The sequence below is a fragment of the Antedon bifida genome, chromosome 3 (genome assembly GCF_963402885.1).
Source record: "Antedon bifida chromosome 3, ecAntBifi1.1, whole genome shotgun sequence".
Lineage (NCBI taxonomy): Eukaryota > Metazoa > Echinodermata > Crinoidea > Comatulida > Antedonidae > Antedon > Antedon bifida.
This window is the reverse complement of record NC_136228.1, coordinates 9,624,894-9,635,382: the sequence shown is the minus strand read 5'-3', so window position 1 is coordinate 9,635,382 and position 10,489 is coordinate 9,624,894. Positions and strand designations below refer to the sequence as shown.

The 10,489-nt window shown below is 31.2% G+C and overlaps 1 protein-coding gene and 1 non-coding gene across 2 annotated transcripts in view; one reads left to right on the top strand and one right to left on the bottom strand.

Moving 5' to 3' along the window:
- Positions 1-366: 366 nt before the first annotated feature.
- On the bottom strand, positions 367-438 carry Trnah-gug (transfer RNA histidin (anticodon GUG)). Its single transcript has one exon. It is a non-coding gene; the product is annotated as a tRNA-His (tRNA).
- Positions 439-1,502: 1,064 nt separating this feature from the next.
- Positions 1,503-10,489, top strand: part of LOC144837068 (polycomb group RING finger protein 3-like) — a 30,487-nt gene continuing 21,500 nt past the window's right edge. The window contains exon 1 of the mRNA XM_078692058.1: positions 1,503-1,651. Coding sequence (XP_078548184.1) covers positions 1,601-1,651 — 51 coding nt within the window. The 5' untranslated portion in view covers positions 1,503-1,600. The remainder of the gene's footprint in view (positions 1,652-10,489) is intronic.

Sequence of the window (10,489 nt, the reverse complement as noted above, 5' to 3'; positions counted from 1 at the left end):
ATATAAAGATATATATTTTCCCATTAAAAAATATTTAATTTTTGTAATTTTTTTTCGCAAAATAGTAGTTCAATTTGACGCAAAAATTGAATCGAAATTTCTGATTATTAGCAACAAATAATATTACTAGGCATATAGGCCTATGGCTATATAAACTCAAATATGAACGCAAAATTATCTTCTAGATCGACACTAAAAATAGTAGTACTAGTAGGCTACGCATTTAATAGTGTCTATTTTTTAAATATAACATTTAAAAATATAAATTAATTCATAATTGTATATAAAAAAATCAAAATAAAACAGATATAAACAAATTAGAAAATAAAAAAAATTTGGAACTATGCCGTGACATTGTTTGATCAATGCCGTGACCAGGATTCGAACCTGGGTTATTGCGGCCACAACGCAATGTACTAACCACTATACGATCACGGCGAGCTGCTAGTTCCGTTGTAGCTGATGCGAATTTTAAGAACTATATCGCTTGACTGTAATCTTTTGGGCGGTTCCTGTGCGTGATTGGTCGAGATTGCATGCTTCACTAATTTCACCTCGGTATCGCAAAACCTAAGTTCCTATTTAGCGCCCTCTGTCAAATCTACCAGGGGTTTCTTCACAGAGATAATAAAGTAATAAAATAATAAAATAAAGTCTTCGGCTTTTTATATCTAGCATGGTTTTCTTTCAACCTCACCCGAATTTTAAATCTTGCATTTTAATTATGTACTCTTGCGGCATACAGACAAAAAATTTCATTTCGATATTAACAGAAAGATTCATTAGAATAAATGTTTTACAAAATGGGACGATTGATTAATTGGCTAAAATATAAAACAAAACGTAAACGTACACATTTAAATTTCATTTGCTTTACTATAATCGTATTGGCTATGCCTAATAAACGATCATTTATTAAATTATAGGCCTGCCCTATCGAACTGTCAAACACACATTTTAAATCTTAACTTTCCTTAAATCACACTTAATTGTTTGTACTCTTTTAGTTTAAACTGTTTGATATAGCTAACGTATTCTGCAAACAAAAGCTAAAATCATACATGTAAAAAATTGTATGGCTTTTGTTTCAATATTTTTAAAAAGAAACGATAAAAGTCAGTTTTTCTTGAAAAATTTTCAGTAAGGTATAGGCCTTTTCAAATTAAAATTAAACTTCTTTTTTTTTTTATAAAAATTGTTTAGATATATATGGGTATTTGTTTAGGCTGAGGGAGTGGTCTAGACTGTAGTTTTTATAAGCAATTTATTCAATAAAACATTTACGAGCAATATAAATTCACTCAAAAAATCAAGACGAGATTAAAAATAGCAGCAGCACAGACGTCTGCCAATCACCTCTTTGACATAAAAAATATCAACCCATTCTAGTTTGTGGAAATCAACACACATGCAAGTCCCACCTCAAACCACAATGATTGACAGACTAATTTTTAAAGGGCCAGCCGCCGTCTCGCGCGTTTTCCGCAATGCATACAGCAGCAGAGACTACCACACAACAGAGAAGAAATTAGCTTTCGCGGTGTGGATTTACCGGAGGTTCGTGGGTTTAGGCCTACATGGGATTTCCCTTGCGAAAACCATGAATTTATACCGTCATCTGCCGGAAAATCTGCATGATGACCAAATGAAGGTAATTATTGAAATATATTTTATATGTGTACGTAAATTCAGATAAATTAGTTAAGCAGAAATGTTAGAAACTGGCGATTAAACGCAAGACTACATGGCATTTTTAAAGCTGAGCTGTTGTTGTATGTACGGCAGACGTGGCCTCTCCTTCACACTCATGGTGCGGTTTTGTCCCTGGAACTCGTCGCAGATTACACACAGTACCAGTGCTCAGTCAGTACTAGTTTTGTCTACCGTAAAAGTGTTACTTTCACGTTCACTTGAAAGTACAGTGCTGTTTATTGTTTTGTATGATGTTTCAAGATTAGTTTAACAAGTTAATTACATATTATGTATAAGAATAGTACTTTTTAATTGCGTTTTTAATGTAGGCGGCCCTAGCTAGGGCCTATTACATACTAGGTAAGCCCCTGTCTGTGCTCTGGTGGTGTAGTATACTACTATTATAAATTCGCAAAATATACTTTCACTTTATTTATAATAAAATTACAAAGTTACTGCAACTGTTTTTGTTAATAAAATAATGATTGCTGTTTAAAATAAATTCTCCACTTTGTTCTTTTATTTATTTTATGCACTTTATTCAATTTCTATTTTTAAACATAAATTACAAAGTAAATATTACTACTATACATTTAATCTCACTTTGTGTAGTACAGTGAGTACTGTAAGTTAATAAGGGTTTTCAGTAGGCTATCGAATGGCTAATTAATTGTTACAGTTGGCAGTAGTTAGTGGTAATCAGTCACCAATCCATTGATTAGTATAATAATCAACCACACACTGTGCTTAGTAGTGCCATAATGACAGAACATAAAAAAAAATCTTGTTACATTAATTTTAAATAAATAAAATGAAAGATGGCATGAAGCCTTGTTACCTGATTTCAACTAATCATGGTAGCTGGCACAATTGAATTTAAAAAAAATTGTTCTTGTCTTCAATTGTTTCATTCCAGGGCAGTAATTAATTAACAGTTTTTTTAAGTTACAGAAGAACACCTATTGAGGGGACACATTCAGGAACCAACAAAATGTCCCCTTAATAGGGATGTCCCTTGAATAGGGATTGGCATTAGGTCAACATATATTTTTGTTCATTTTATGGAAAGTGTCCCCTTCATAAGGATGTCCCTTGAATAGAGATTGGCCTTACAGTAGTTTATTGTTGTTCATTTTATGGTGACCCAAAGGAGGAGTTCTTAAATAATAACATTCTACTTGTGTGTCTTGTTGAAATCTACAGTAGAGGATAATCATTTGATTACTGTACCTACAGTATTTAGCACCTTATCTGTACAGTATACTAATTATGTTATTATATTATAACATTCTTCAAATAAATTGTTATTGAATGAATCATAATAACATACAGTACTGTTGGTTAATTGTTAATTACAGTATTGTAAGTAAAATATTTGCATTACAACTTTGCATGTCTTCATATGTCATCCTAAAAACTGTCTGTGATTTATAGTAATACTAGTATTTTAAACATAAATTTGATACAAACAATATAAAGCAAATAATATGCAATGTATAAAGCCATTTATCTAGGGTCAATGTTAAAAATTCCATTAAAATTCCTCATAAAAATAGTCTTAATATAGCATGAATTTCTATGTTTTTCAACTTGTGACCTATTTTCAGCTGTGGATTATACTATAGCACCATTTTAACTTCAAGATTTCTCCTCCTGTCTGGTTCAATTTATTCATTACAATTTGATTATATTAGTTATACTTGTTTTTCACAAGCTCATAAATGAATTTCTTGAGTTTCAAACTACTGTACAGTATTTATCAGATATAAAAAATTTAATACACATATTGGACAACAATGTGTACTACTATTACTATTCAGTTGTGTTCCAACTATACTGCTGTACTGTAATTGCTATTTATTTACTTGGTGTAATTTACCTTTTATGGTTCACAATTGGTAAAATGTGCAACCCCTTTATCTCAATTTCAATTTAATTTATTTCCACAATATTATAACATACATACAGGATAATAAATGCAATGAAGTAATCATGTCATGTTATCCATAATCATTGAGTAATTACTACATACATATTAAAACAAAAACAGACTTATTAGAGACTTATTATTTATTGCACCATATATTGAGTTAGTGGTGTTACTGGCATACCACAAATATTTGTGTCTTTAAATAAACCCTTCTTTTGTCCTTCTTACTGTAAGTAATATTTACAGTAATGTTACTTGTACAAAAATATGTTATATTTGGCCAAATATTAAAATCAATAATTACTGTAGTCACTCAGGTTTCTTCCCTCGTCAAGTGAGGATGTCACTTAACTTTTTATACATGTCATTATTTGATATTTTAAAAAAGAAATGAGATGTTAAAATTCTGTTTTAAAAATTAGATAATTCAAGTTACCATCATAAAAAATAAATTAAAAATAGCTAATTAAAAAAACAAATTTTAAAATCCAGTAAATTAACAAAAATGAATGTACAGGAAACAAATTGTTTAAATTTATTCGGCCTTAATTTTAATAGGAATTTAAATAAAATGTTTATTGTTAATTATTTTAAATTCAGAATAACTGAAGGCTACAGACAATTTGCCATTGTCAAAGTAATAATAATAAAAGCTAATTATGTTTTGTAGTACAATAATTAATTGATACTGTCTGCACTTCAATGTCTTTGTTCTGATTATAAAAACAATGCATTGTTAATATTGTACATTTATAATTGTTATCATACCAGTTTTGATGTCATAATAGTAGGTCATGCAGTATGATATTTATTGATACACTCGTACCCATGCATTTAAAAATTCACTGAATTTTGTAGTGATAAAACTTTGCAAAGCTTTTCCTATGCCCAATGGCAATAGAAAACCAATATTGATATTTGATAAAAATTTAGTACAGTTATTTAAAGCATATTTTCAAAATTCAGTGAATTTTGTGGTGATAAAACTTTGCAAAGCTTTTCCTATGCCCAATGACAATAGAAAACCAATATTGATATTGATAAAGATTTAATACAGTTAATTTATTTAAAGCATATTTCCCCTTGAGGTTTAGGTTCCTCTTTTCTTCATCACTGCAACAATACTATTATAATTGCTATCTAGATCTTTGGTTGAGCTGTACAGATGTACCATAGTGTTAATGATATACAGTAGATTATATTTCATTTTTCAAAGAGGATCTCCTTTCCTTTCTTTAGGATATCCCTATTAAGTGGATACCTCCTAAAGAGTGCATTTGAAACAAACAAGGGACAATCATGAAGAAAATTATTTCTCCAGGGTTAGCCAATATACTGTGTTTAAACACTACGGTCAACCACTATAATTGGACATTCTTTTATATTCTGAAGGTCATGGAATAGGTGGGCATGGAATAGGAGGGCTTGGATAAGACATTTACAGTACTTTATAGTTACAATTACAAATCCCAGCATCATTTTTTTCATTACAGACAATCAATGACTATCGAATCTCAGTAATTGATAATCATTGCCTGTTTTAGGCTTAGCTACTATAGACAATGCTTGCCCTTTCCTTTTAACAAAGTGGTATGCACACACCACTTACAAACAATGTGAAAAAACACAATAGAAATCAATTGCATTTAACAGATGCATGGTGGTCAAATAAAGCACTGTTTTGGTTAAAAAGGCAAACCACGTGACAAATATTTCTATTTAGTATTAATTGATATTTAACATCTTTATTAAAAACACAACACTGGTGGTTTTTTTCTCAATATACACTACAGTATAGATTATTTTTCAGTATAGGTTCATTTGAAGTTAAGTTTCAAATTTATTTAGTCTATTTCGTGCCTACAGTAGCTTACCTGGATAAACCGACAATAGCCAATGCTCTCCAGATAGAAGACTTAGATACGAAAAATAAAAATTTCCTAGAAGAAACACCCTGTACTGTACCATAATGGGACTAGTCTGCAACTACGCCCTCATGTGGCATCGTCCCAACCATCATCATCATTTCTTTTTGTAAGAGCTAAAGCTGATTACGCTAACAATAAAGATCTGTGGGAGAGAGAGGGGCGGGGTTTAAGATCAAAAGATAGATTTGTTTGAACCCTTGAAGCTCCAGGTTACAGTATATGGGGCAGCTTTACCATGTTTTAGATTTGTTTAAATCCTTGAAGCTCCAGGTTACAGTATATGGGGCAGCTTTACCATGTTTTAGATTTGTTTAAATCCTTGAAGCTCCAGGTTACAGTACTATATATGGGACAGCTTTACCATGTTTTAGATTTGTGTAAACCCTTGAAGCTCCAGGTTACAGTATATGGGGCAGCTTTACCATGTTTTAGATTTGTTTAAACCCTTGAAGCTCCAGGTTACAGTACAGTATATGGGGCAGCTTACCATTTTGTGTTTAGTTATTACAGTAAAGTTGTAATGCGACAACTTACCAACGTTTGCCTGAACATGTAGTACCCATGTTTTATTTACAGACAGAAGTACCAGTGTGGAATTACACATTCATTTTATCTTTATTATCTAATTACTTTGCACTGTTAGCATGGTTAATTACACAAGCTAACAACTGTCTCTACCTTTAGCTAAACCTAAAGTGATAAAGTATTTTGTAGGAAATCAGGAAAATACACCTAAGTAGCAGCAAGATTGATTAAAACATTACCATTATGCGCCATATCTATTTGAGTTTTGCCTGTAGCCATTTTAATTAAGAATGAACTTAAGGCAACTGACTCGCTCTCTCTCCCACTGACTGGTGGATCTAATCTTTTATTCAAGCGTTATTGTTTCTTGTTGTGTGTGTTTTGCGAGCAGAAATCTGTTTTATTAGAGTTTTAGTATTAGTACCTGTAGTACTTAATTCTTGCATCTTGGGGTCTGTTAAGGCAGCTTTTACGTGACTATCTTTGTTTTTGGTCTCTGCTATTTTTCTTGTCTAGGCCAAAGCTAGAGGTTTCATTTAATCATTCATACCTTTGGTCTCTATCCTTTACTCTCATTAAATAATAATAATAATAATAAACTTGTAGGGATGCACTGTACCTTTATATTCTTATCTAAATTAATTTAAAGGCATTCTGCCTAACTTCAACAACCCAAGACCTACTGTATTGTACCCTAAAAAGTACAGTAGGGTAGACATTTTATTCTTTTCCTTAAAGTAAAGATTACTGTAGTTTAAAAGCGCTTAAAAGTAAAAACCGTCTTTTTTATCTTGCAGAACAAAGAAAGGAAAAAAAAAGATTTGCATAAATTTAGTTTTGAAAAGATGATTTTTTTTTTGCGAAATAACCATGTTTTATATGTCAACCAGCCACATTAGATTTGTGTAGATTCATCAATGAACTAAATAGGAAAAGATATTATTGATTTCCTAGATAATTGATTGAAAGTTAATGATCAAACCTAATTTTTAATCCTTTGCATATTTCACTGTGAATAAATTTAGCTTGGGGTAGTATTATTTTAGCATTATTAATTGGTACTGATCTATATAAGAGGACTCAACATTACAGTATAGATCATGAAATGAACCCATTAAGTCATGTTTTCACCTCCCTGGATATAAGTATAGTGTAATGTACTATATAGTAGCTACTATGTTCAAAATAACATTAAATAATGAACGTAAATGCGCAACCAAGTGGGTACTGTGTATCAGTACATTTTGAAAATTATTTTGCAAAAGAAAGGACATTTCATATCAGAATTTCATTTCACAGTTTTTAAGGCATAAGAAGACATACTGTAGACATACTGTAATATATAGGCCCTACTGTAGGTTATAAAATATAAAAGATTATTGTTTTTGTAGAAATTATTTTAAATACCATCCACAAATATTCAAGTGGAATGGAAACCAATGTATAGTATAACAATAGCAATTGAAAGTGTGTGTACTGTACTGAGAGTATTGGCTAAAAATAAATGTTGAGATCGTATCTGTGTATACTTTAGCAGGATTTAGTGGTTAAATGAATTTATTTTACTTGTAAAATGTTCAATGAAACTGACATGTCTATTTGTTATTATTTCAGTAACAAGTATGTGAGGATATTAGGATGTGATTCAATTGACAAAGGAAGTGTTTGTGTGATTGTTTGCAACTAAAAAAATTGCCTTTAATTCTTCAGTTACTGTAGTACCTGTATGTACTATATCTCCACATACTGTACTGTACTGTATGGCATTTTAATACAGTATGTTCAGTTTTAAGCTACATTCTATATACAGTGTCACATATATATCACATGTGGCACCTTTTAAATATACAGGGATCACATGTGATATATGTGACACTGTTTTACAGAATTTTCCTTTGTATGATAGTTGATACTAGACTAATTATTAAAAATACTGAAAGACTCATTGTGAATGTGACTGTATTGTTTGTCAGTCAAGCTTCAGGAAAACGAATACTTTCTTTAGACATTTTTCATTTCTCTCTATTATGATTTATGACATATAATGTTTTTGATAAGTCAATGAAGAATTGTCAGTATTGATTAGTTTCAAGAGTGACATGATTAGTTGACTGTTACAAGTTTATTTTATATTCCATAGGCTACTGAATGCTGTACTGTACATAGTATTGCGTTTTGAATGTATACATGTAGTATGAATGAAATGTGTTTTTTTTTAAACATTCATTCTAATGTGAGCATTTAGAAACGTAATGCTACTGTATAAACTGTATTCATTTTCAGTTATTCAATCTTACTACAAGTTACAGTACCTTTACATCAATAGTGTACAGTATGTAATCAAATGGTTTTACAAATAACATATTAAACTAGAAGGGAACACAGAGAGCGCAAACCTTAGCCTACTGTAGGCATATGAAAATTTAATGACGTGTTCCCATACAACTATGAAACCATCCTTTAAAATCTTATAAAAATCGGGCAATAACTTTTTGAGTAATTCCTGCTTTACTATACTAACAAATATAATATACACACGCAAACATGTGCGATTGATCACATACTGTAACCTCTCGTCATTCTGGCGGAGGTAATTGTGGAGGGAAAAAATTAAAAATTATCTTCCCATCGGAGGGGAAAATACCTATGTTGGTTTGTCCATGTAAGTGACACTCATAGACTATACTAAACTAGACATAACTAAATTTGAATGTGTACACACTGTTAAAAAAATACAAGCAACTATGGAGAAATAAGGTATAAAACTTTATCGTTGTAGAAACAGTATTTGGTAAAAAAAAGTGTATTACTATTACTGTATGTCACATTGTATCATCATTCTTGGTATATCAATCTTTTTTTTATATTTATTTCATAGTATTACCAATCTTTGGGTCAAATCCTATTCCAGAAATGTATCAAGATTTTTCTCATGACCAACAACACAGTACCATTTACCTACCTGTATTAACCTTCATTGCCTTATTTCTCAAATTGCTTTATTATTCATTAAACTGTATTTTGATCATTTAATTTGCAGTATGTGTTGTTTTCTTGATTAATTAACCATGATTTTTACAACCTATTTTTAGTGGCTTACATTACAAACTAATTAACCTTGTGTTGAGTGTTTTGACCTTTTGTAATTGGAAAACATTACAAAGTAATCAAGGAAAAACAGAACAGTGTGCAATGAATTTGCAATGAATCATATTATACTGTGAACTTATATGATATTTTAAATTGATAAAACATTTGTTATCTGAGAATAAATTTTATATCATTCAGTCCATTTCATGTCTAGCATCCTTTACTGTATACAGACCAACAATAGCCTAGCTTTCTCTCTTCCTTAAGGACCCTTTATTTCATTGACCACACCCTCAAACGTGGTAATGTGAATGGATGGTTTATCCAGGGAGTGGGAATAACAACTCCCTGATTTGATTATGAGGTAAAGAGGTGTCGCTTTTTATAATAATAATAATAATATCCTGGATTTACATAGCGCCTAATGTTGTGAAACCTCTAAGCGCTGAACATTATTACCCCAGTTATTTTTTCCTGATCAAACACCCATGGAAACATAATGCAGCTAGTAATCGAAGTTGTGTCTTGTTCTGACTGGGTTCCCATTTATACACCTGGGTGGAGAGAGGCAAACGTAAGTAAAATATCTTGCCTAAGGATACAAGCAATGCGGCGAGAGTTGGATTCGAACCTGGATCTCACAATCAGTAGTCTAAACGTCAAACACACTGAGCCACACTTCACTCATAACCCCACAAAAGCAAGATAGTTTGGTAGAAAGTTTAATTTAACATTGTATGTAGTTAATTTGTATTCTTAGAATTAGAATGTCTGTAATGTAAACCATTTCACTATGTTATTTGGAAATGAAAATAATGATTTGTGAGTTTCGAGAGAATATAAAGAAGAGGTTGCTGTACTTAAAAGTAATGGTTATATTTAGTATGCCTTTATTACAGTAAAGTAGGCCATACTTTGATATTTTGATAAGTACATTTGGATGTTTGTCAATGTAATAAATCAAAATATGAAAGATTTAGTGCATTTTGCATTGGGGTATTGCTAAACTGCGCAAACCAAAAAATGATGTTTTTCGCCCAAAAAAAAGCCAACTTACAGCAATTTCATTATTTTTTTTTCATAAATTACTTGCTATGATAGTCCTGGTCATGATATAACCAATAACAAGCCATTTGGAGGAGGTTTGCGCAGGTTTTTTTAGGTTTGCGCAGGGTTTTTTAGGTTTGCGCTTGGTTTGCGCTGTTTGCGCTTGGTTTGCGCAGTTTAGCAATACCCTTTTGCATTGTTTTTCAATTTTAAGGTTTACATTATTTTTCTGTCCAATTTTCTTATAAACAAGCCTTTGCAGGAGTACTGTATATTG